General features: G+C 47.8%; 7 protein-coding genes across 7 annotated transcripts; 4 read left to right on the top strand and 3 right to left on the bottom strand.

Moving 5' to 3' along the window:
* Window positions 1-782: 782 nt before the first annotated feature.
* Window positions 783-2,353, top strand: BKA67DRAFT_528748 (permease for cytosine/purines, uracil, thiamine, allantoin-domain-containing protein; the record flags this gene model as incomplete). The annotated part of the gene is made up of 3 exons (XM_046098980.1): window positions 783-991; window positions 1,046-1,612; window positions 1,660-2,353. The coding sequence occupies 3 exons, from the start codon at window positions 783-785 to the stop codon at window positions 2,351-2,353; spliced, it is 1,470 nt and encodes a 489-aa protein (XP_045950807.1).
* A 191-nt stretch (window positions 2,354-2,544) lies between these two features.
* Window positions 2,545-3,282, bottom strand: BKA67DRAFT_665485 (putative N-carbamoylsarcosine amidase; the record flags this gene model as incomplete). The annotated part of the gene is made up of 2 exons (XM_046108561.1): window positions 2,545-2,685; window positions 2,746-3,282. 2 exons carry the CDS (start codon window positions 3,280-3,282, stop codon window positions 2,545-2,547), a joined length of 678 nt encoding a protein of 225 aa, XP_045950806.1.
* A 2,043-nt stretch (window positions 3,283-5,325) lies between these two features.
* BKA67DRAFT_143648 (uncharacterized protein) lies at window positions 5,326-5,680 on the top strand. Its single transcript, XM_046095069.1, has one exon. The coding sequence runs from the start codon at window positions 5,421-5,423 to the stop codon at window positions 5,637-5,639; it is 219 nt and encodes a 72-aa protein (XP_045950805.1). The 5' UTR covers window positions 5,326-5,420; the 3' UTR covers window positions 5,640-5,680.
* Window positions 5,681-16,634: 10,954 nt separating this feature from the next.
* BKA67DRAFT_528668 (uncharacterized protein) lies at window positions 16,635-18,710 on the top strand (the record flags this gene model as incomplete). The annotated part of the gene is made up of 3 exons (XM_046098971.1): window positions 16,635-16,749; window positions 16,935-17,053; window positions 17,208-18,710. 3 exons carry the CDS (start codon window positions 16,635-16,637, stop codon window positions 18,708-18,710), a joined length of 1,737 nt encoding a protein of 578 aa, XP_045950804.1.
* Window positions 18,711-20,728: 2,018 nt separating this feature from the next.
* Window positions 20,729-21,662, bottom strand: BKA67DRAFT_588758 (uncharacterized protein). Its single transcript, XM_046104388.1, has one exon. It carries the CDS (start codon window positions 21,295-21,297, stop codon window positions 21,058-21,060), a length of 240 nt encoding a protein of 79 aa, XP_045950803.1. The 5' UTR covers window positions 21,298-21,662; the 3' UTR covers window positions 20,729-21,057.
* Window positions 21,663-21,837: 175 nt separating this feature from the next.
* Window positions 21,838-22,743, top strand: BKA67DRAFT_489988 (uncharacterized protein; the record flags this gene model as incomplete). The annotated part of the gene is made up of 1 exon (XM_046096967.1): window positions 21,838-22,743. A coding segment is annotated over one exon (906 nt), but the record flags the coding sequence as incomplete, so codon positions are not given.
* Window positions 22,744-23,790: 1,047 nt separating this feature from the next.
* BKA67DRAFT_143333 (uncharacterized protein) lies at window positions 23,791-24,576 on the bottom strand. Its single transcript, XM_046095068.1, has 3 exons — window positions 24,443-24,576; window positions 24,058-24,321; window positions 23,791-23,979 (listed from the first exon to the last, which is right to left on the bottom strand). Exons 1-3 carry the CDS (start codon window positions 24,447-24,449, stop codon window positions 23,894-23,896), a joined length of 357 nt encoding a protein of 118 aa, XP_045950801.1. The 5' UTR covers window positions 24,450-24,576; the 3' UTR covers window positions 23,791-23,893.
* Between the last annotated feature and the right edge of the window lie 263 nt (window positions 24,577-24,839).

Genomic DNA, 24,839 nt, shown 5'->3' with positions numbered 1-24,839 from the left:
AGGTAGTCCCAGCTGTTGATAAAGTTGTCCGCTAAATGTGAATTTTTAGAGGGGCTTGCTTGATGGATTTAGCGCTCCATAGCGGTCCTCATTTAGTAAGTATTAGCGGATTCAGCGCTTAAGTGCCTGAAGATAGTTCTGCTCTCAGCTGGAAGCGGACCGTTTCAGCTGGCTACACAAAATCAAGCGGGCGAAGACTTTTAGTAGCGACGTCCGTACTCCGTATCCGCCACAGTTACTGCTAGAACAGTCACGACGTCACGCTAAAGCTTCTTACTGCCCTATCATGGCGAAAATTCTAATAGCCAGAACGCCGTGTCATCCCGATGATACTGTATCTATCGCGATGGGTAGCGCATCCTCTCTTGATACTTCGGTTCCCTATTTCCTGCTTTTCTTTCTAGACATCTTCAACTCATTGTTAGTTGGATTTTTCTTTTCTTTTCTTTCCTTTTAATTTCTTTTCCAATTGGACAAGCTCTCCAAATCTTAACTTCCCCAATTTTTTCGTCGTGTTCGTCTTATCTTCAGTAGTCTCGAAAGCCCGGGATCAAGATAACAAAGACGATCCGGCAGATACCGTCATTTGCACTGTGGGGTTGAAGCGGATACGAAGCGGATACCGACTCTTTACCTGGAGTTGATACATTATATATATGTCCACCGTTGCGCTGAGTCCAGGCCGTAACAACAAGCGTTCGGAACATCCGAACGAGACTCGGGAATCACATAACAGTATGGGCAGACCAGATGCAATTGAATTGAGTTCCAAAACGACAGATATGGAGAAGACGGACGATGAACGGCACAATGTCGAACTTGAAGCTGGCTCTACGGATAAGGCCAGCACTCGGGGGTGCTTCTCCAAGATCTTGTCAGTCAGTTCTGTGGAATCTCGGGGAGTCATGCCAGTTCCTCTTGAGGAACGAATCTCAACACAATACAGCAACTATTTCTCTATTTGGTTCTGTATGAACGTCAATCTACTTCCGTATGTCATATGCTCCTTTATTTGTAACCAGCTGCCCTATCTCATACCTATCAGAATTACCTTTGGAATGCTCGGCACGATGGTCTATTACTTAAGCGTGAGAGACTGTGCATTGGTCATCATGTTCTTCAGTTTGTTGACGGCCGCTTTCCCTGCTTACCTGGGCATCCTCGGACCACAAACTGGTCTCCGACAGATGATACAGGCACGTTACAGTTTCGGTAGATATCTTGTTTCCATTCCGGTTATCCTCAATCTGGCCACGCTTACAGGATTCTGTGTCATCATCTGTGTAGTCGGCGGTCAGTGTCTGTCCGCTGTTACCGGAGGCATTCTTTCTGCAGCAGTAGGGATTGTCATCGTCGGACTACTCGCTCTTGGCATTTCATTCTGTGGATACAGAGTCCTACATGGATATGAACGCTTTGCATGGATTCCGGCGCTCATTGCTATTGTCATCACAGCAGGTTGTGGGGGATCAAAACTCAAAGAACAAGTGGCCACAGAACCTGCCACACCCGCCGCCGTGTTATCCTTCGGTATGATTGTTGCTTCGTACATGATACCCTACGCATGCCTCTCATCTGACTTCACCACTTATCTGAACCCCAAGTTTTCCTCGTAAGTTGAATTGCCCTCGAGATCCTCCTAAGCTCACCCGACTACAGTTTACGGCTCTTTCTCTATGCATACGCTGGTATCGTCATCCCATCAGTGCCATTGATGACATTAGGAGCCGCCATCGGTGGAGCTATTGCGAACATACCCGAATGGGCAGAAGGATACGATAGGATGTCCGTCGGTGGTGTGCTGGCAGCCATGCTTACCCCGGCTGGTGGGTTCGGCAAATTCGTGGTCGTCATCCTTTCCTTCACCATGCTTGGCAATATTTCTGCGACCATGTATTCAGTCACTCTCAACTTCCAAATGCTGATCCCTCAGTTGGTAGTGGTGCCAAGATATATTTTCTCCATAATTATCACCGCCATTGTCATACCGGTCAGCATCAAGGCAGCTGCGGATTTCTTCTCCAGCTTGGAAAACTTCATCTCACTGATTGGTTATTGGAGTGCAGCATTTGTCGCTGTCTTGGTTACTGAACACGTTGTTATTCGACGCTGCCAATATAGCACTTATGATCAGTCGGCTTGGAACTCAGCAAAACAACTGCCATGGGGTGTTGCCGCCTTGACAGCAAGCGTCTTGAGTTTTGGGCTAGTCATTCCGAGTATGGCTCAGGTGTGGTGGACTGGGCCAATCGCAGAGACTGTAGGTGATATTGGGTTTGAGCTTGCCTTGGCAGTTACTGCCGTTCTATACGTTCCGCTCCGCTTATTAGAGAAGCGCTTAGCCGGTCGCTAAAGAAGACCTAGCCGACAGAGAACTTGACATCACAGCGTGATATTCATAACATAGATCCTGCCCATTTGCTTAAGCCGGCAAGTCATGCGATGGGGAAAGTGATAGGGCTTGGGACTATCACAGGATCAGTGCTGAGATGTGAGAGTCTGGCGCCCAGTAGTACAATCAAGAATTAATTGCTGGTGAACTATTCATGAAGACTTTGGCCATCCGGCCTTCAAGTGCTCAAGTGCTTCGTTCTCGCTTACAACGTCTGCGTATTTTGCATTCAGGTCGAACAGGTTAGCATTCTGTATCTCGTCGCTGCGGTCGCCACAAGCAGAACCCACCACCTGGCACAGCATTAGTTCCGCCGCCGCCTCGAGTAGTAAGAGTCATTTACAGAAACTCACCATTGGCCGAAACCCATTTTGCATTGTATCTAGTGTGCTTGCCCTCACACAACCACTTGTGCTGACACCGCACAGCACCACAGTATCCGCGCCCATGACTCTGAGATCCGTAGCCAATGACGTCCCAAAGAAAGCGCTTGCGTACTTCTTCTTGATGACCAATTCGCCCTTCTCCGGCACCAACCCTTCGACCCAGTCGCTCAGTCCGCGCTTATCTTCCACATTCCATACATCCAGTGTCTTAGACTTGAGCCAGAAAAGACCTGCATCTTTCATGTTAGGATCTGTATACTCCACCGCCGTCCAGATGACGGGAGTCTCCGATGCTCGTGCAGCCGCCAACAAGCCGCGCATCACCTGGGGCACTCTAGTCGTCGGCTCGTGTGCACTGCAATCCAGTGGGGAGTCCGGCGTCCAATAGGCCCTGCACACATCGATCAGGACTAATACCGGCCTGGTGCCCCATCCCATGCGGTTGCCATAACCGCTCTGTGCGTATGAAGCTGCTTGGGAGTGTGAACTCAGCTCTGAGGGCATGTTGGCGAACGTGTTCTCGAGATCAAAGTGATGACGCTGGGGGTTACAATGATGCCGCTATGTGCCTCGCGATGTTATTGCATCAGATAATTGAGGCAAGGCGAGCCTTGGCTATGGAGATAGTAGTCCTTGGATGTTACTGTCGCCGGCCTCTCGGAGGTTCCGCTCGAGTTTATCGGGTGGATCTTCCGAAACTCAATTCTGGTCTCCGGCATCGGCTCGCCGCCGGCAATACATAGGATAAATATCTCCGATTTGAATAGGAGACAGTCACTACGTATATTATGCCGCGCGACGCTAAGCTTATCAAATACATAGCTTGTGTTGTACTAACGCAAAGTCTTTACCGGCGTGTCCCCCACAGCCAAGATAAACATAGAAACAATGATTATCAATCCGCCAAGGATAGCGAAGAAGGGCTGGCTCGAAGCCACACGCATACGCGATGTACGTTCGGCTTCCATTCTTTCTCTGCCAATGCTCCGTCCAATTGCTGTACTGTGCTGCATCAGATTATGATCAAATGAGCTCAACAGGTCTACTTCCTGGAAGAAGCCTCGATGTGCCGCACTAACCTCAAGTTTCAGATCCTTCATGAGTGCCGCCTGCTGCAGACTTTTTACGTCTCCCCCTTCAATCTTATGGATTTGATCTTATAATTGGCGTTTTAGATGATGAATCGGGACGGTGTATATTGGGCGAAAGTTGATAACGGTTACTCCGCCTGCCGCCCAATCTTTCACCGACCACAGGTGAACCGAGTTAGTCGCTCATAATATGGAAGAGATACAAGGCCTCCAAGGAGTGAGTCCCGATCCTCATCTTCTTTATTGATCTTTCGACCCCGCAGGAAAAGTACGGGGCCTGCGCAAATCTTATGTTGTTCGGTTGGACTTCACCCGATATAGCTCTGGTGACGAAAAAGTAACGGGGTGCATGTCCCAGGTGCCCCATGAGGTTTGCGCTTGATCAGAAGGAGGCGGCATTATATGTTATGCTATGCATTGCGAATATGCCTTCTTTCGGTGGGCTTATGTATGACACCATCAGGTTGCTGATGGGCAGCGTACCGAAATAAGCATGCGGAGGGACTTTCAGCTTCACTAGCAATCTGATAGAATGTACACTTGTATCATTGTATACTCGGATCGAGGTGACATTGGGGGCGGCTATGGAGGCGCCATTGGTTTCAGTCGATGCCCACTGCTGTCGCAGCCTCACCTGGGTATATTTCGCCGACCCTAGATACCAGTGAAAGCTTCAATTTTCCGAGATATCAAATGACCGTGGCAATCGGTCGAATCTGAGAAGTGCTGCGGAGAAATTCTTTACACCGGATTTTATCGACTCAAAAAAACTGCGCCTCTTGGGTCTCATTTGTGGACTCAAGAGTGCATCGAGAGAATCATAAAGCATTAACAAGAAAAATCCTGGTAAGCCGAATATCAGCACTTTGGAGACACAGAGGCAACGGTTCGACATAGCAGCGGGCCAAACACTGCCAAACGTAGAACGACCAACGACCAACGACCAGCGAAGCCTAAGTCACAATGAAATAATTGGTAGACGAGGCTGCTAAAGCACTTGCAAATAATTGTCTGGACACTGGGAGGGCCCACCTTGCGATCACATTGCTTCGAGTAACGAAGTTTTCGAGCCGATCAGCATCATAAGGAATGCAACGATCCCAGACGCAGAGAGTCTCGTGTAATTTACTTTACGGGACGGAAGAAAAGAGTATTCTGAGTTTTGATTCTCATAACCAAGGATTATGAGAAACTATATTCTCTGCTACTTGGCCTACAGCCGCATGATATTACTGACAAGGCACTGTCCACTTACACCATCTAATCACGCCAATTGCTGCATAGGAAATAGGCGGATATTGATGCCTTATGTTTACTTGGACGAATGCTGGAAACTTGCTCAATCTTTGGAAGATCTTTGAGACAGGCGATCTGACCTGGTAGTGTCCGGTGGGTTGTTCCAACAATTTACAGGGCTTTTCTCAACTCTTGAGGAAGTGTATGAGTAAAATTGCCGCCACGGGGACTTAAAGCCTGAGAACACTCTCTAGTTTCGGGATAAGAATAACTAAGGGACTCTCTAAATCGCTGATCTGGGCCTTGCGACATTCCATGAGAAGGAGAAACATACCAAAGACAGGGAAAGTGATAGCGATCAAGACTTGGTCGGTTGCAGCCCGTTATGAACCATCTGATATAAAGTCAACGAGGGGCAAAAGTGATCCTCGGTCACGGCAGTTTGATATTTGGTCAATGGGTTGTGTTTTGCTAGAACGCTATTATGGCTTACTTACGTATACCGAGCCGTGGACACCTTCCAAGCTAACATAAGTAAATAATTCTGGGAAACTGACGACAGATCCGGGAAGAATGAGTATGTGGTTGACTCGTACATGGTCTCGTATATGAAAGTCATGGCAACAGACTTAGACGACGACACTGCATTAAAGGATCTCTTGCGGCTAGTAAAACAAAGACTTCTGGCCGTAGATGTGTCGCAGGATTATACTGATAGATCTTCGGAACTCTACGAGGTCGCCGCTGTCCTCCATGACAAGGTGGCGGCCATTGAAAAGAAATGTATCGGTCAAAAGTCCTACCTTACACCATGCCCTTGACTCAACTATCCGTCCGATGAAATATGACTGTAGCAAAACGTGATTCACCAAAGAAACAGAGGGCTGAAAGCATCGCAAAGATTCGACGTTCCCAGGTCTCACACCGCTCGACTCAATCAATAACTTCCAACTATAAACGAGGCTCCAGGACCGGGCTTCTTAGTTAGACCACCGACAGAAGAGCTCAATTCAACCAGGTCAAGCGCGATTATCTCAAGCACTGCGGAACGTCAGCAAGTGAGTCAAATTGACCGCCTGCATATATGAAGTCGGAATCCTGACCTTAGTCTAGTATGCCAGTAAGCCTATTTGGTTCTCTTGAGATCAGAGGTCAGTTGAAAATGAAAGTTCCTGGATCATAATATTCTCTTGATATTACAGCTAGCAGGCTTCATTAGATGGAAAGATCTTCGCTAGACCATGCTCCATGGCGGATGTTGTGAACTAACTATAGTTAGATAGTAAGTCATTCCAAATCTGATGGAAAGGGTATCATTCATGCTTTCTACAATTCGAGGAAGCCGAGCGATGCGGTGGACATCTAGACCGAATAATGGATTAGCAGTAATTTCTTTCGAATCCATAGATTAGGCAAAGATCAAACCAGCCCGGGAAACGTCGCGCTTTGCATTATGCACAAATTGCAGTAATATCGACTTCATAAAACTTTTCAACAGTGGGTGCAGCCTCACGCAACGAGACATTTCGTCTCAGAGATGCGATCTGTGCCATTTGCTTCTGAGAGCATTAAACTCTGTAGGTGTAACACCACCCGCAATTGTTACTTTGGAACAGAAAGGTGCTGTTGTAAGTCTTAATAACGGACATAGGTCGTTCTCAATTACATCGAACCAAATATGATGAATTCTGGTTGCTACTATCACTATAGATTCTAATCAGAAAGACTAGAATTCTCCTCACGATTCACAGCTTGGTTTGCCTCAGCTTTTGCGATCGGCAAGTTCGATTAATTTGCGCTGTTGAACCAATGGATTCATGTATGCGATTCAACTCACAAGATGTGCCATCGGAGGGATTACCATGACGCTTTTAACTTGCCCATTCATCTGCTCGAACTAGATAATCATGTTCAACTTATACAGTGCTCCTGATAGTTCACCGTATTATCTCGCTTTGAGTCATTGTTAGGAGCCTCTTTAAGCCAACAAAAGGTTCTATACGTTCCGACTCAATATCAAACAGCGTAAGAAATCCACTGAATTCGAACAGCTGCCTCTCACATTTAGAGATGCTTTAGCAGTGGCCTGGGACCGTTGTATTAGGTATGTATGGTTTGATTTGTTGTGTATTGTATAGGATGATGAAAAAGACTGGGAAAGTGAGGCGTGAAAAATGGAGCTGGTGTTCAGCAATGCATATTGCACAATTGCAACCACTTCTGCTAGGACCTCGAATGACGGGTTACTGGCACCTCGAACGACACGCTCTTACATACAACTATCTTCAATTGCCGATAACTCGTTTCATGCGTGCCAGGCAATTGACAACTTCCATAGGGACGTAGAGTTGGGTGGACTCGACCGCCGCGGTTGGGTCTTGCGAAAGAGGGCCCTATCACGCCGCTCAATCCATGGCTGTTGATTATAGTGTCATCGCAATGATGAGATTGTGGATGTGAGATCAAAAAGATTTCTATAAAACTTCAAGAAAAGCTTTAATTTAATAGCGCAAGCAGTGTCAGGTAGGTGCAATACATTCTGTTAACAACATTCCAGCAGATTTTCAACTTGAAAAAGGAGTGTTGGGTGCAGATGGCGTGTTCCAAGAAATGCCTTGTCACTGGCGGGGCGAAAGGAAGCCCCCAAATTGGCCTGCAATACAGAAGGCTTGCCATGCAAGCCTTGGGTAGGAGGCAGTGGCGGAGACACTTTTATTACACTAAGTTGTGCTCCTGTGCAACGAGACAATCCTACCAAACAACCCCCACATAGCCTCGTGTTCCTTCTGAAGATCGTGTGCTGCTCTACGTTAGGGAGAAGACAGTTCTCTATGGCGGCATTTCTTCGCTTGACAGAATCAACATGTAAACATACAATTGAAAGATCCTGGTGATCCTGTCAGGACTTGTGTGCGAGTATCACCTTTCAATTAAATTGTTTTAAAGGTGGGTAGGGTGAGGCTACGTAACAATCTCATGACTCGCCATTTGTTTATTGATTAGATCACGATATCTTGAACAAATGATAAGCTAATTTCGTCTGAGATTTCGGCCATGGAATGTCTCGAAAAGTTTGGTAAGCTTGGAAGCTGGACACTATTAGAATGATCGTAGCATAATAGTTCCAAGTGGCTGTAAGGCTGTCTTAGTCTAAGGTTCCTGTCATTCCATAGCAATTGCAACCTTAATCTGAACTTGTAGGACCACAGTTTAATTATTTCTAGTTTAGAGACCAAGAATAAGCATTAAGATGATGGATTTATCGTGCCTAATGGCGGGTAATCTCATTTGTATGCAAATCTCTTTGTGAATAGGTTTGCCGAACTCATTCAGGTATCGTTCATATTTCGGGAAAGTTGAAACAACAAGCGGCGAAACTTGTTCCTCAGGGAGCGTTGCCCGCAGAGACACGCCACAGTAATGAACCAATCCAACAGCCCGAGAACGATAGTATCCATGAATCAGCACAAGAGGGATCCCAAAAACCGAAACAGATAATCTTTTAACTCGTCAAACCATCGTCTCTAAGAAAGAAGGGTTTAACAGTTCGAAGATTTTTATCCACGACCCGGATGGTGAAAAGAGATTGCCGAATGATGGTGACTTTGGGAGAAGATACAAGCCAACATCCGAAGTAGGCTAAAGTGGCGACTCGTCGTTTGTCATTTCCATTTCTGAATGGGCTTCAGTGTGACTCTCACACCCCCACAGAACAACTTTGCCATGCTAGAGCTCGATAAGATTCCAGCAAACGAGATAAAGCAGTTCGTTCATGATAAAGTTTTACAGAATCTTCAATGAGTAAGATGGAAAAGCAGGATTGCTTGCCCATGAAAGTCTTTGAAACTATATTTAATACTGAAGTCATCGAATCACTTACCTGCCAAAGCCCTCTGAAAGAGCAGGTTATTTTTCATTCAAGGTGATTTTCACCCGTGACCGAGAGGCTTAACGTCAGAAGCTCAGAGCTTCGGAGAAGTATCGGCCAAAAACAAACAAAAGACACCTATTAAAAAGATTTCCTCATGATCCAGCATGGCAAAGATGTTTTCTCGTCTTCGAGTGGGTGGACAGTAACCTCGAGGACTTCTGGGAACATTCAACATCAACAGCAGCGCTTTCCCAGCCTTGGGCTGTTCAACAATGCCTAGGAGTCGTCACTGCAATCAAGCGCATTCATGGACTGACGACATGTCAAAAGAACAAATGAAAAAGAAAAAAAAACTGAGTGTTGGATTAGAAAGCGAGGAAGAAAGGACTAGGGATGACACGGAGACGTCAAACCTCGTAAGATCTTATGGTTTTCTTCGTGTGACAAAATTTGCACTACCTTGTCGTATCGGACCTAGACTAACACGGTTTTGTTCCTAGTTGACAAGATCGGCAATACCCTAATCCCGTATTGATGGCTATACATAGGCATGCCGACTCCCGTAGATGGACTTGAATTCTACAATATCCCAGAGCCAAGTTTTATGGTCACTTGGATGTGTCTATCTGGAGTTCTGCTTGTGGTGCGTCCATAATATTGCGAAAGTCGGAAAGTTCGAAATACAAAGGAAGGACAAGATACATTGGAACATGAAAATCGCCAAGAAGACAATTTCTTCAACGTAGAGACAGGAGTGGGCATGAAGGAAGTCGTCATCAAACCGATTGTCAAAAAGGTACCCATTTCTGGTCCATCACATACAATCAAGATTTTGCCACTTAAAATTGCCCTGCACTGACTGATTCGCAACGTCTCAAGGGGCTTCGCAATATGCAAAGTTTGCACCATTCGTGTTTACAAACCCTCCTCTACCTGATAATGCCGTAGACTGAGAGCCGCGAAGAAGGGTAAGCTTGGGTAGGCCAGATCATAAAATTAATTTACATCAAACCCGATCAACCGGAACTCAAACCATATTTGGTACCATCAAGCATTCTATAATCCAGATGTTATCATCTATGGCCACAAGTTATGACCACGACCAAATCCATGCCTCAGAGTTTATACACCGTTCAGACGTGGCAAAGAAAGCGAAACTACTTTTAAGAGCATTTTTACAATTTAATACCACTACAGAATAACATTCGGGGACTGCAAAACGATATTAATCTGGAATTAGTACGGCAAAGACGCTGGGGACAGTGTCAAAATATGGAGGGACTTTTTGCCATAAAGACAATTGGACGAGGCAAATCCTGGTACAAACAGGTGGGAAGTTGTTTCAAGTCATAGCTCCATGAAACGGTTACAAATATAAATTCAAATGACATACACTTTGCCGATAAGACAAGGCATACGTATCCACGAGAAATTGAACGCAGACCCGGTGAAACTCAGCATCCACCGGTTTCTCAAACGAAGGACCTGTACACAATGTCACGCGCATGGTGCCACATTCAATACACCACCGAAGTGGAATACGATTATCGTCGTCATCTCTTACCAAGACGGATGCCTTATTATAACATTAAAAACCAGGAGGTCGCGTAGCAATATATGCATGCGTCAACTATAGCAAATCGGCTTGCGACCCGACAGCCCGCCGCAAATGCAAGATTACAAATCCTGAAACATGCCTGCTTCGATCGACATGGTACATAAGCTCGTATTTCCTGTTGCAACAGTCCCGCATATGTCTCATCCCTGTGCATACTGTGGCTGAGCGGGATGTTAGATATATATGAACCTGAGCTTTTTTGGCTTGTAGTAGGCATGGCCATTAATGACGGTCACTACGTGTTATTTTCCAACAAGCTTTAGCGATCTAGCATGTTACGACCTCGAAGCTTTAATATATTTTAGTCAACATTAGGACTATGAAACAAGAGGTATAGCATAAAAAAATAGGTATGCACAATTACACGGATGTATATTCAAGTCATGTGGTTGCGCGTGGGCTGTATACGCGGCTGTTATAAATGGCTATTGGTGCTTGCAAATATCGAAGCCGGTTCGATGATCAAATTTCTTAGATAGCCAAATTCCATTTTGGGCTTTGTGATTGATCAGCACTTTCGAAACAGTAGCTACCTTTTGATTTTTGAACACAGCATTCCCATCTCATATTCTTAATTATAGTAACTATTGGCTAGCAGTGACGAGATCTGAACGTCTGGAGCTCATGACCTGCTTTTGATGATGTGGTGCTTTCACGAGGCAGAGGGTTGTCAGGAGGGTTTGTGTATCGCGGCACACGAAATGCATGGACTCCGTGGCGGCCTTTGGATTTCAGTAAGTCCTAGGCAGCGAAGTGTGCCATGTTTTCCTTTTGCCTACAGTCATTCTTGACCACTTTGTTTCGAAGGATTTGAATGCAGCAATCCCACCGTATGCACTTGAGGATATGTACGTTGTAGATGCTACTGTAGGTTGACGGAGGCGAACTTATTTGTCAGTTGACATATTGCCAGATGACAATACTCAAATAGTGGCGGTCTGGTAAGGTTGTGATGGTTGTTGTTGTTTCTATTGTTTTTCAAGTAATATCCACTCAATGCGGCCGGCCAAAGACGATCAAGGCAGGAAATTACTAGGTTGATATAGTGACGTAGTCGACATGTAATACAGGTAAATCAGCTGCCTGTATAGTGGAGCATCAAACAAGAACAAGACTGTAACGGTTAGTACTGTCAAAGGGTCGGCGTGATCTCGAGATGGTGTGGAGAACTACAGTGATGGAGTGGTGTTGCAAGTCGTGATGTGATTCGTCCAAGTCAATGTGGTATAACCCTTCAGTTGACCGTTCGAGCGAGTGGCTGGCTCCAGGGTCTTGCGCTGCCTTGGCCGAGGCTGTACATAAGGAACGCTTCAAACTAAAGAATCAACCTTGCGTGTGCAAAGAACAGAGCATTGCGTATGAAACGTTCAGTCACAGGCTTATGTAGGTGAGAATATTTCCTACCGTTGTCGCTGCTCGTAAAAAAAGGGGGGAAAACCCCCCGGCCCGTTCTACCGTCTCGACCTTAAAGTCACGAACGCAGAAATCAGCGATAGAAGACTGATAGTCTGGAAGTGGTATCTTCCCTTTGTTTCAACATACGAATCGAGACCATGTGGCATGCGAATCCTGGTCATGCGAATCCTGGTCATGCAAGCTGCGGGTGGGTACCAAGGGTCTGCGAACTCATGCCCGCTGCAACGGGTTGCATCCGAATTAGCGAGGGTTCTTCAATAGTGCTTGCATCCAAAGTTCATAATTGTACTAGGGGTTGAAAAGATCTCATTAAAAATAGCTGGAATTGACATACATGCGTAGCTTTGCCGCTAAGATTGACTGATGAGAGCCATATCCTCCATGTCAACAGTCAAGCTCATCTGTCCATACTACGGAGTACTGCCTGCTGTAGAAGAATTGTAAGCCCACGGGTGTGGGACCAATGGTCTGCAGCGGCAAGACATACCAAGTATAATCCGTACTTTTGCAAGGTCCATACGTTTATCAACTTTAATCCTCCCTCGCGAAGTCTAGTGATGGCAGGAATGCAGTATTTTGAAAACGAGTGGCGTTGTTTTTGCTTCTCGGTAGTTGGGTCGATCCGTCAAGGGAAACCCCTCCCTGCTCCCGCAGTCAGGGATCTGACAGTCATGCATCTAACCTAACCTTAGGCTACTACGTACGCAAAGGAGATCTTCGTCATTCGGTCAAGGAAGTCTTTGGGCATGATTGCCACGCCGTTGCGCTAGACACCACTTTAGTTGACGTACGGGCTCACTGAAGAAGTATGAAAAATGTCTTTGGCCCTCGTTATTAAACGCGACACGCGCTGATCGGTGCTTGAGGACGAAGTATTCACGTTCTTACCGAGTTACACGATCCTCAAGCCGGTTGCAAGGGTGGTGCTGTGGGGACATGTACACCCAAGGTTTGACTGTAGCGCCGCATCTGCATAGCTCTTTGCACGCTCAGGTGATACTTATTACCACGTACGATGTATTTCAAAGTCGGTTTTCGTTAGACGACCGAAGAGATAAATGTGGACTGGTAGCGTGCATCTAACCTCTGAATGAAGTTTTGACTCTCGGATTGATGCCGTGTCGTGTATTATTGCCAAATGTATGCCATTCATGTCTCTATGACCTAATCTTGAGAAAGACTGAATCAGCTCAGGCTAACACGAAGCCGCAGTGTAGAACAGAACTGTGCCGGCTCTTTAAATTTGTATGGCTGAAGGTTTCGGTCTTGCGCAGCCTACAACTAGACACAAAGGCCTTCGTTTATGCATGTCCTCCTTGCCAGAAGAGCTCATAATGATTGCTCTATATTCCAATTGGCCGGGGCCATGTCATTCACAGATGCATCGTACATAAAAAGCAAGCAAAACCATAGATCCTCTGCAACATCTAAGACAACCTCCACAATCCCACCCGCCTGTCATGCATGCTTTTTATTGTTAGAAGTCATGCTGATTCCGACGCCGGGGGGCTCGACCGCACGCGACCTTCCAGAGCTTGAATGTGCCGCCTGAGCATCCACATTTGCGGCAAGCAGAGCAACTGATCAAGAGTACGTGCGTATTGTACGTCTCAATCAACATGACACTGAGGCAGATCATCCATTGCAAAAGATAAGCTTTGAGCGGCTGATTGCGTTTCAGATTTCACCGCCCTCGACTTGCGATGTCCCTGTTACCGTCATAACGGCCCGAACCCAGGTGCATGAACATTATCGAGTTCAAATTCCTCATACATACCATACCTGGTCTATCTAGTCTTTTGTTAGTATCCATATCCCCTCAGATATGGTTATTATAGGTCGCACGGAGAGAGGATTTCTGGCTCGGCTTATTTCTCACTATTACGCCGCAATTAAGCGGCCGCTTAGCATTCAGACAACCTTGATCTGCGGGGAAGGGGGGGGGGGGGGGGGGGGGCAACAAGTCATGCAACGCATTTTATCATTAGGACCTATGTAAACAATATGAAATAGCCACTACTATTGTAAGGACTACTATAAGCACAGACATACTGAATCCCTTGTTGTGCAACGAGTAGTTTAAGACAGCATGCAGTCCGCAGTACTCGGAAAGGCAGGGGTCTTGCCGACACCCCCACACGCAGATGCTCGTTGAGCGCTATTATTCGTCAGCAACAGCTAGAGCCAGCGGCTCCAGACCCTGGAGACTCCTGGCGTCTTCATCCTATCGTTGTAAAACTGACAAGTCGTAATACGGTTGTCCGCAGAATGCTGTGCTGACTCGAAGTGGCAATACTTTTACCGATTTGGTGCCAACATTAGTCTGATATCAATGAGTACGGCATGCTCGGGTCAGATCAAGACTCAGGCGTCGTTTTCCGACTGCTTAGGGATGCCCCCTTCAGGCACAAGCGACTTATTAGTGCACGAGTTAGCCGATCGCGAGGCCTTGCCTCAGACCGCAAATGTGAACCGCATGACGTCCATAAACTGGAATTACTCATCCACGTATGGTCTTGTGGTGCATACTATACACCCTCAGGCGATCGATCATAATCTTAATTGGGAAACACCACTTCTCTACGACGCGTCTTATTCTTCTCAATACCCATGAGCGACGAAACGCGGTACAAGTGACCTCAAAGGAAGAACTCCTCCAGGGTCTGAAGCAACATGCCCGCACCTACATATCCGCAAGTCTCACCGACCGACACCCAAAGCATTGATTTAACTCATGAATATAGAATTTTTAACCCCCACTTTGAAGAACCGGTATCATCGGTTTTCTTTGCAGGAGACGATACGAGGTGGTGCTTGGAGGCGGCGCGGGAGGAGTTAGTAACTTCAGCAGGCGCACTCGTTGCGTTACATCCTCTAGTTCGCCTTCAATGGGTGTTCACCTCCAACCTTGTTTCCAGCGGTGATGTCGAGCTAGATGCTATTGTGATACCTAAGTGTTATAGATCTTCCATTCTACGACAACTGAGACTTGAAAAGACTCGGGACCGACAGTTAAAGCAACACGGAAGAGGACATGACCAAAACGACATCCCACTCTAGCGGCCTTGCAGGCGCTGCAAGAGAAGTCACACCGCGTCAGATCGAGATCAAGTAAGCCTTATTTTAACGTCTTTCCAAAACTTGTTATCCCGAGCGGCATGTTCTGTTAAGTAGCCTTAGCTGACTTAACCTGAATCCGATGGGTGCCCTTTTGTCAGAAGTAGCCCCGCCATCTACGTACAGCAACGTTGGTGGATTTTCAGCCGCGAGGTTTACCTTGCACGGGCTAAGCATGAACTCAGGAGACGAACCTCGACAAGTTACCAAGAGGATAATCGCGTTCGTAAGCGAATTCGCCCTGGAAATACATACAAAAGCGTGTATTGCCTTCACACCCTCAACATTGACATGTTACGACTTCCCGTATCTGTTCCGTTAGCATATATCAAGCTAAAAGCACGTCTCGCCTCTATCAATAACTTGGCTGAACGGCTCCGCAGATCTTATTTTAAGTGGCCCAAACCACAAATAGGACTTGACCTGGACCCCTCCATCTTTCTGCTGCATTGTCGCATCTCCATCTCCTTACAATCGGCCTCTCAACCCAATCAACTGCTGACCCTCTCCATTGCGCATATCCTACCGCTGATTTGCCCATCTTTGACTTTTGGGCTCCTCTTGCATATCCGGTGCCTTTTATTATTTACCCACCGCCTCCGTCACTAAGGTACGTATCCTGGTCGTCCGTCCTTCGGTCTCTACATAGTACATAGTTTTCCAAGGCAGGCTACAGGCGGGCATTCACTCGTCCCAGGTTAGACTACTTGGTGCTCTACAGCAAGGTCGCTTCTCTGCCACCAACTCCCCTCCTTCCTTGAACTCTCTTCCTTGCAACTCACGACGCAGTGCTGAGACAGAGCTTTTGTTAGTTGGTCCAGCCAATCGATTCATCCGACAAGAGGACGTGAGACATCCACGAAACTTGCTGGCTCTCTACTGGACGGCATTGATATTATATTCGCCCTGTAGTCGGGGACAATTGATTGGATTTTCTGTCATACCAATTCCATTCTTTGATACTTTCGAGTCCGCGTCCAAAGCCCTGCTCGCACCCCGGAGTAGAGTTGAGAACGGTCAGCTGGCAATCGTGAACCCTGCAGTACTTTATTAGTTACTGTACGAATCTGCTCCGTACGGATCCGTACATAATCCGTACATACCCTCGGTCGCAGCAGCAGTTGATAAGGACCTGAGAAGGCGTCCCAAGTCAAAGCTCGATTCAATTGAACGGGACTGATTGATCCATTTAGCCTTGCGGGTTACTTGCTGACTTCCTGAGCTACCTACCTACGTACATACATAGGTCAGGTAGGATACTGATCCGGACTCGGTGCGGTGCAGACAGGGCCAAAAGTACTTGTCAGTATCGTGCCTATCGCTTTGCTCGGCCTTTTTGATTGCCCCTCATTATTGACGACCCCGTCACTCTCGTCTCCGTCTCCTCCACCACACCACCCGCCACCTTCAACTCTTCACGATACCCGATACCTGCCCGCCCCCTCCCGTGGATACATCTGTTCAAAACATTCTCGAGTGAATTGCTTCGCTCCCAGGTTTCGACACAATGTCCGAGTTTCGACACGTGAGATCTGGGAGTCTCAACATTCCCCCTTCAACGGGCGCAATGGGTCCTGCACCAGCAGCATCGCAGAGGTTCGATGGTCCCCGAAGTCCTCCGAGTGAGTACTCTCCCATTACCTAGCCCGCTTCGCTCCGGTTGCACAAGTAGGATCCAGATGCGAAAAGGTCATAGTCGCCTTTGAGCATCCATATTCTCCTTCTCCCTTTCTTTGCTGAGCGGCGCACAAGAAAAAGGACGGATGACACACGTGGGATGATTGCGAGCTAACGCGGTCACCACCAGACACTTCCCATGTGCCTTGCAAATTCTTCCGGCAAGGTGCATGTCAAGCAGGCAATGCCTGCCCCTTTAGCCACGATCTCGGCAGCGCTTCTGAGACTGTCTGCAAGTATTTCGCAAAGGTTAGTCTATTCTCCTTGTCGCAGCGCTCGGCTTTGTTCTTGGGGGACGGACGCACGCCCTGTGCGATCCGTAGCTGGGAACTCATGTCCGCTGCCACCACCTCCAGTGGTCATGGTTGGTTCACACTCATGCTGACACGTTCGTGCACACCAGGGCAATTGCAAGTTCGGCCCCAAATGTGCCAACATCCACATGCTCGCCGACGGCCGTCGAATTAATTATGGAAAGAATGGCATCACGATCGGTCAGCCTGGGTACTCGGGTGCTCGCGGGACCCCAGCTGCGCCGTACAACGGTTCCAATAGCGCGTTAACGAACTCGTTCATGAAGGCCGATGCGAATGACCCATACGGCAACTATAGCTATCCCTTGTCACCTAGCAGCAAGTACCACCAGCTGGATCGTCAGCCTAGTATGGAAAATGGACTGCCTACCATCGACACAACATATTCACATACAGGCTCACAATATGGCTCGCCCCGGGATGAGGACCCTACTAGACTGGGACTGGGCCTATCACCCATCGCCGCCAAGGGCTTATCCGTACTCGACGCTCCGCTGCCAGCATCCTTCGATTCCAATGGTATCTCCAACGCTGCGCGCTATCCTGGAGGGCCATGGCCTTCATCCGTGCCCTCCGCATTCGGACTCGACTCCCCATCGCCTTCTCTGCTCGGTGCCAAGGAAACCCGGACTTCAGAGGCCCTGAAGAATCTACACAGGTCTGCTTTCGGAAGCAACGACCACCTATCCGCCACTGTAACTGCGTCCTCGCCTCCGACCCAGCCGGCCGACGAATACTACGGCAAGCGTCAGATGCACTCGAGCCGCTATGCCAAGCCCAAGCTCTTGAGCAGCAGTGCTCCTCGCGCCATTGCCGGTGGAATCGACCGTGATTGGGATGCGGAATTCCCCTTTCTCGAGGAGGATTACGTGCCGGATAACCTGAAGGACTTGCTGACCCCCGCGGAGAAGGCGCGACGTGGTTCAAGGGCAGCTGATGAAGAGATAAATGGACCCCGCTCGGCGAATGGCTTCGCCGGATTGAGCGGTACTGTAACCCCTAATGCAGAGGTCACCTCGAAGTTTGGCAGTCCAATGGCGGCGAGCCCCGGTCGTTGGGGCCCTCTTTTCCAGCGTCAACGGGATGACGATGATGCAAAGAGGCACGCCTTGGCAGCTAGTGGCGCTTTCGGGCACGTCGGCAGTCCCTTGCGCAATTCCATGCTAAACGAGGACCTCATGCGCCCACACGGCAGTCGATCAGGCAGCGTCGAGGGTCTCAGTGCCTTGACACAGCAACTGCAGCGCACTCGCGTCGATGGCGCCGGTGACGCATCGCCACATCTACGCCCCACGATCGGAGGAAGGCCCACGAACGGACGCACGACTGAGCGCCACGTCAGCAGTGGCTCCATCAGCTCCAGCGCACGATACACCACCCCGATAGGTGAAGAGGATGGAGAGTTCGTGTTTAGCATGGATGAGGATGGAGACAGCACTGTCAGAGCCAGGAAGCGAACCTCAGGCTTGGGCTCTGCCATGAGCATTTGGGGCAACGGCAATGGCAGCGGCAACGGTTATGCTGGTGTGACGTCGAACGTAACCAAGAAGGACGATGCATCTCGCATTGTGGATGGCGTTGGCGGTCGCTGAAGTGTGCAGGCCTACCATCAGTAGCGTCTTTGCCGCACGACCGCATTGTTGCCCTTTGCCAGCCGTTAAGCCATGGTTTCGTGCATCGCTCCAGCACGTACATGCGATATACAAAATGAAAGGGGTGATTCCACGTCACACTTTTTTACCTCGCACTGGAAAGATGGTAACACATATAGACGGAACTTCTCTTACAGTCTTGGAGAACGAGATTGGTCAAGACCACACCTAATGCAGGAGGTCAACATCGACATATCTAATCACTTCTGGGCACGGATATTACTGGTTGGATGATCTATGCGAAATATTGACACGAATCATGCACTCTTTTCACTCATTTGCTAGCCGGTGTACACGGGATTGGCAGTTATCGAAAACGGTCTTACAAAAAGAAAAGCCTTGTCGGACGCGGATATACACTGGAGTTGGTTGGCAAAATTCGAGGCAGACATTCATTCTGATGGTTGGCCCCTTCTGGATTTTCCGTCATGATACCTTGCCTCGCATAGTCGTGGCACATGAGCTGTCTACCTTGTGATCATTGAGATATGGGAAATACGTACTGTCCATTTCAAAATGATTGTTCACTCTTAACAGGCCGTGGTTCCGTAACTGCAGCCGGGATGTGGCGCATGGATGGCGTTCTGTGGGGTGTTTGTTCTTTTCACACATAGCATACAGCGCTTTGATACAGGTCTTGTTAGTACTCTGTCAGGTCTCTTTAATAGACAGATCATTTTTTTTTTTGGAAAAATATCTTGATCCAATTAAAAGTTACCACTATTGCAGACGGTGAAGCAGTGGAGACGTGTCGTCGAACAATCCTGTGGCCCCTGAATGGTATGAGCTCATTATCTATAACTTGATCCGTCAGTTCTTCAATCGCTGTGAGCGATTACGATAGGACCAAGAGGCTGGTCGTAACTTTTGTGATGTGATCGATGAGGAAGCTTGGCTGGCGATTCATGCTACACCTATTCATATCAAGCTCACACGACGAGAAAGGTCGACGATGTACGAAAGCTCAGACGAGGACGAAATGGATCGAGAAGAAGAAGTAGGACCCCACAGCAGAGTGAGGGATTGGGATTAGAGACAAAAATACACAAGCATCTTGATCGGAGTGAGGACATTGAGACATTCCTCACACAGCGAGTGATGCCATTACATACCAGCCAACCCGATCTCTCTTGTGAAAGCAGCTCAGTGATTGTGATTTGATAAGCACGGTTGCAGCGTAAACCTTTGGCCCAATTGCAAGCAGCGCCTGTGTTCCATACAAATTACTTTGATAGAATGTAGTTGAAGATGCATTGTCTGCGACTGATGAATTGATTATAGGAATGATAGCTTTGGGAGAACCATAGAAGCTTCCTTGAGCTTTTAACTCGATATCCTGGTTGATCTGTAGCTCTCTAACCTTAGATGAGTCACCTCCAGCAGGCCGGCTCTTGGCAGTATAGTACACTGCAGCTATGATTGCGGATCAGCAGCAGTAGATCCCGACAACCCATATCTATATAGTAGCCGATCGCTATATCACGACGTACAATGCATGACGCATAATCTGGACGACAAGTCCACATTTGATGCCGAAATGTAGGACGGAAATCGACTTTGATTGTCCGCCATTGGGCGGAGACCTATCCGTTGGGAATAGTGGTACGAATTCCACTTGCGATTTCTTCAAACTCTGCCGTCAACGTAGACAAGGGTAAGTGACCTTCACCCTGGTCTAGCTCTACGTCTGGCCGCTTCGCGACTCCACCTGTCGTTGCTGAACTATAAGTATAATACACTGACGCTATCAAATATTACCAAGCAAGCTTACTCGTGCTTGTACAGTTCCCGGAGGATACCGACTGATGGCCAAGCAGTTTCCGAGATTCTGGCTCTTATGGACTATGTTGCCTCACTAGATTCAAAGTACGATGGTTGGTGCGACAGCCTTTTGGATATGATACGCCTATCGGTTGTTAACGGCTCAATTGAGACAGCCATTGGCCTGTAGAGATGACGTTCGTGAAAGGCTTAACTACTGATGGAAAGTTCGAGGTATCAAATTGGGAGCTAGAAGCGCATACGCTTCATCTCGCTTTCCACAACAGCAATATCATTGTCCACGGGTCTTTGGTGTCGCACAGAACATCAATGAACCCTGCATCATTTATGGTTCCGTTGGGATGAAGAGTCAAGCCCAAGCGTTTGTTCAATCCTACCCAGACGCAGTTATTGAGATATCCAATATTGGGTCTACCTAAGTTTTTGTGAAACCTCTAATCCTCTGAACAAAGGGTCCGACAAAGCAAAGCTTGGAATCGGCCCGAGGTTGAAATAAAAGTCATTACTACGGAACAAAACTGGAAATCCTAAAAAAAGCTGACATCTTCAGGATTGTCTCGACTGACTGATTTGATGATAAATGTCGAAACTTCACCTGGTTGGCATCAGACACCAAATTTAGACCTCTCGATTGGAGAAATGTCGGGGAACCCTCACTCAAAGGCCAACTCAACCCAGCAACATTGACCTCAACAAGAAAGTTTCGAAATAAACATGTCAATAGTAACGCTAGATTCGAGGACATAAGATGCGATGATCATGGATTTGGATGCATGGGGGGTTTCCCCAGTCTTCGTTGAGCTTGATCAAGGTATTTGGGCTGAGCAGTAATGTGTATCAGAATCTATTGGACCGACCAAGTTCGCACGTTCTCGGCAATCCATCACGAACACAAGCTCAGGTGCTCCCAACAGGCTTGCAAGCACTTGATGGATGCTCAAAATGCTCGACGATTCGTAACCCAGGTTGGATTCGCGGCTGAACTCCATAAAGTTATGGATGCAAAGTTATGAAACAAGGCGGAAACACTCCGCAAATTGCACAGCTTTGAACATGTAGGTTTGGGGCACATTACATCAGATTCATAACTTTGATCTTCCGAAATTACCCGGTCGGCAACAGCTTCTGAGTCACACTGCAATTGACATCCACTAACCTTGACTAATTACAAACTGAAGGGTTGTGTTTAAGACAGTCCTAACCTATTTGATTGCACTACAAATAGATGCTACCTGCAAGTTCTAGAAATCCTAACATCAAAACCTCACCTCAGAACATAATGCCTTTCAACCTAAATTCACCTCAGACAACCACTGCAATAACATCTGCCGCTTTAATCATTGCTATTTCATATCTTGGCAAGTACCTGCTTGATCAGAAATGCCCCAAGATACCTATACTCCAAGTTCCCAAATCGAGCGCTTGCAGGAACCTTGTGGAAAGCAAGCCCAACGAAAGCGCACCTGCGATCCCGTGGGGGACGGCGAAGGCAGGCTTTCTCCCATCGTGGTCAGGGTCAAAGAATACACACTGGACTTCCACGTTCACTGCAATTCAGATTGAGGTGCCGGTGGAGTTATTAGCGGGCTATCGCAGTACGCAAACGGGTGGTAAAGATCTTGACACGCAAGACCTTGTGCAAAACTTCCTAGCCGCATTCCTAGATGCACGAGCGAACGGCCTGGATGGATGGTTACTAGACCGCTGCGTTCCACCACTTTCGTTTGAACCTGGCAGTCACCTTTTTGGAACAGAGGGGGGTCTCGTTGCATACATGCTTGGAAGCTGGAGCTCATCCAAAAAGATACCTTTCATACCATCAGCGCTACCTGTTGACGCTGTGGAGCCTGTCTCACACTTCCCGTCAAACGAACGAATCATTGAGGAGAGTCTCGATGCAGCTGGCGCAATATTTTATTGGAAATGTCCCACGGCCATCACAAGGGCGATTGATAAGGTAGCCTCGTATGGCTGTCCATGGCGATTAATGGAAGGCGGGTATCAAGAGTTCATCGTTGAAAGGTTATCAGGGGATACGGCGAGAGTGACGTACGTAACGGTGGAATGCTCCAGCCTCCATCCCAGAAATCAAGTCAATGAAAGTTATAAGATCATGCCACGGCTGTTTTATGAGGCTCATGTGCTCTATGCACAGACTCTCATCAATAGGACGGTAAGACAGCTTAGGAGAAGACGACATCATTCATCTTAGTATCATCAGGCTTCCAAAATGGAGAAATGCATCAGGATTTACAATTCAATCAGGACATCCCATCATTATGTTCGATCGTATCACGACTTCTGCAGTGCTCAGTCTTGACGGGCCGTATCGATGTCGACTCTGATAATGCAGCAGCAGATAATCCAATAGGAAAAGACTTGAAGTGTCTAAGACTGTGCTCCGTTCTCCAGGTGCCTCTAAACTAATCTAAGTACAGCCTGGCTTATTAGCACAAGACCAAGCGCCAGAACCACCATCCTACTCGTACGATGCAATGATACCAGCGATAGTACTGTACGTACCAGCAAGCATCAAGAACATGCCAGGAAGAATGACGAACACGGACGAAAATATGCTTGCTGGGTAGCTATAAATGTGTTAACGCGTGTGTATCAAGGTCGGAGAAGAGTCATACATGAGCATTAAGAATAGCAGAGGCTAGCAAATCTGGTAATGCGATTCCGTACGCGACCTTCTTGTCGGACCAGCAGAGCCAGAGGCAGAGGAGGCAACATATGATCCACAATAATAATAGACAACAATACCGACAACAGTACGTGATTGAAACCACTGATTAGCAGACGATCAGATATTGGGCATAATGACGAGGATCACGCATTTCAGTAGCGATGTTGAAAAAGCAGGGGTTCGACCCATCGCTAGACTGGGATACAACAATTCCATGGTTACGCGCAAACACTAAGATGCAAATATGGATCAAGGGAGTCTACTGCGCCGAAGATGTAATGTTCGCCATCAAGTATGATTTGGATGGAGTGGTTGTGTCAAACCGTGGTGGCAGACAGGTGGACGGTGTACAAGCGTTGAAAGTGCCAAACGTTTCTGGTGAGTCATCGTTTAGCGACCCCTCACCCGTGCAGAGAAACATATCGAGATCAAGAGTATCGGGATAAGACCAATCTTGTGAAACTATCCCGCCAGGCATTTGGTCTTCACCGTGATCAATAAAGTCAAATTGTATGTCACAGGATTTTGTGCTGCCAAACCCAACTGGCGAAGGTGACGTTACTGCAGTTTGTGCCGGCCTTGTGTCAAAGACTCCAAAAGGACCGAGCATAAGATCCTGAGCGAGCGGTTCACCATCCTCGTGGGCATCACTTTAGCAATCAATCTGTAGCAGTGCTGACATTGGCGAGCGATTGCTCATGCTCTGCTCGAGTCGGCTTGTGGTCTGTCGCCGGACGACTTCTGCAAGAGGTCAGTCCTATGCGGAACAGCCAATCATTGAAAGCAAAACTCAACCGGGCATGGGAGAGAACATACCCGGAAAGAGTGGGTATCGGAAGCCGCCCCCTCGGTGACTCTCACGCAACTCGGTCGTGGTCCAAGGGGCGGCAGCATCACCCATGATCCACAACAAGCGGGGCTCATAGCCTCCGCAACTCAGACCAAGGCGCTGACAAGTCGAACATTCTGGCTGTGCTTCGTCACATTTGGCATGTCTCCTTCGACAGGTTTTGCAACATGCGAACGTGCGTCTTCGAACGGGTTGTGGGTCGCCTGCCATCTCTGCACTCCAAAATCTAGCTTAAGTAAGATGAGCGATTTTGTTTGATCTGTCACAGATTGTTTGGAAAGGGAAGGTAGGGTACCAGTAAGAAGAAGTGGATGGAAATTTCCTGTTTATTCTTGAGGATAGACTACGTGCCTGTCATGGCCGTATCGGCATAGTGCGGATTTCTGCGTATCAGCCGCAGGTTGCCATGAGAGGTTCTGCGTAGAAGGGCAGTGCAGCAAGTGGAGCCAGACACTTGAAATTGCGTGAGACCAAAATCCGGTATTACTCACGATGCGAATCCACGTCACGGGCCGACACGAGTCGCACACTTGCAATCAGTGAGGTTTACTTGAGGTTGGGGAAGGTTTCCGCGGTGGCGTCAAGATCAGAGGCCCACCGTGGAGGCCAGCGATGGACTGTCATCCTACTTTGTATGTATGTAACCTAGTGCATGCCAGATGTGTCTGCGCGCGAAAGTGCCAGTTCGCAAATCGACCACGTGCGAGATGGTTTGCGACAGGGATCGATAAGGCCGCTGAGAGCAAGC

This window comes from Truncatella angustata (assembly GCF_020726525.1).
Source record: "Truncatella angustata strain MPI-SDFR-AT-0073 chromosome Unknown BKA67scaffold_15, whole genome shotgun sequence".
Taxonomy (NCBI): domain Eukaryota; kingdom Fungi; phylum Ascomycota; class Sordariomycetes; order Amphisphaeriales; family Sporocadaceae; genus Truncatella; species Truncatella angustata.
The sequence above is the reverse complement of the archived record's forward strand: the minus strand, read 5'-3'. Positions and strand labels throughout refer to the sequence as shown.

What these genes read in the sequence shown, in the direction of transcription:
- BKA67DRAFT_143648 (XM_046095069.1), top strand. Translation starts at nt 5,421, where the DNA reads ATGAGAAGGAGAAACATACCAAAGACAGGGAAAGTGATAGCGATCAAG.
- BKA67DRAFT_588758 (XM_046104388.1), bottom strand. Translation starts at nt 21,297, where the DNA reads ATGTCCTCGAATCTAGCGTTACTATTGACATGTTTATTTCGAAACTTT.
- BKA67DRAFT_143333 (XM_046095068.1), bottom strand. An exon ending in CCGATACCCACTCTTTCCGG is followed by an intron (nt 23,980 to 24,057) that starts GTATGTTCTCTC and finishes CTCTTGCAGAAG; the next exon opens with TCGTCCGGCGACAGACCACA.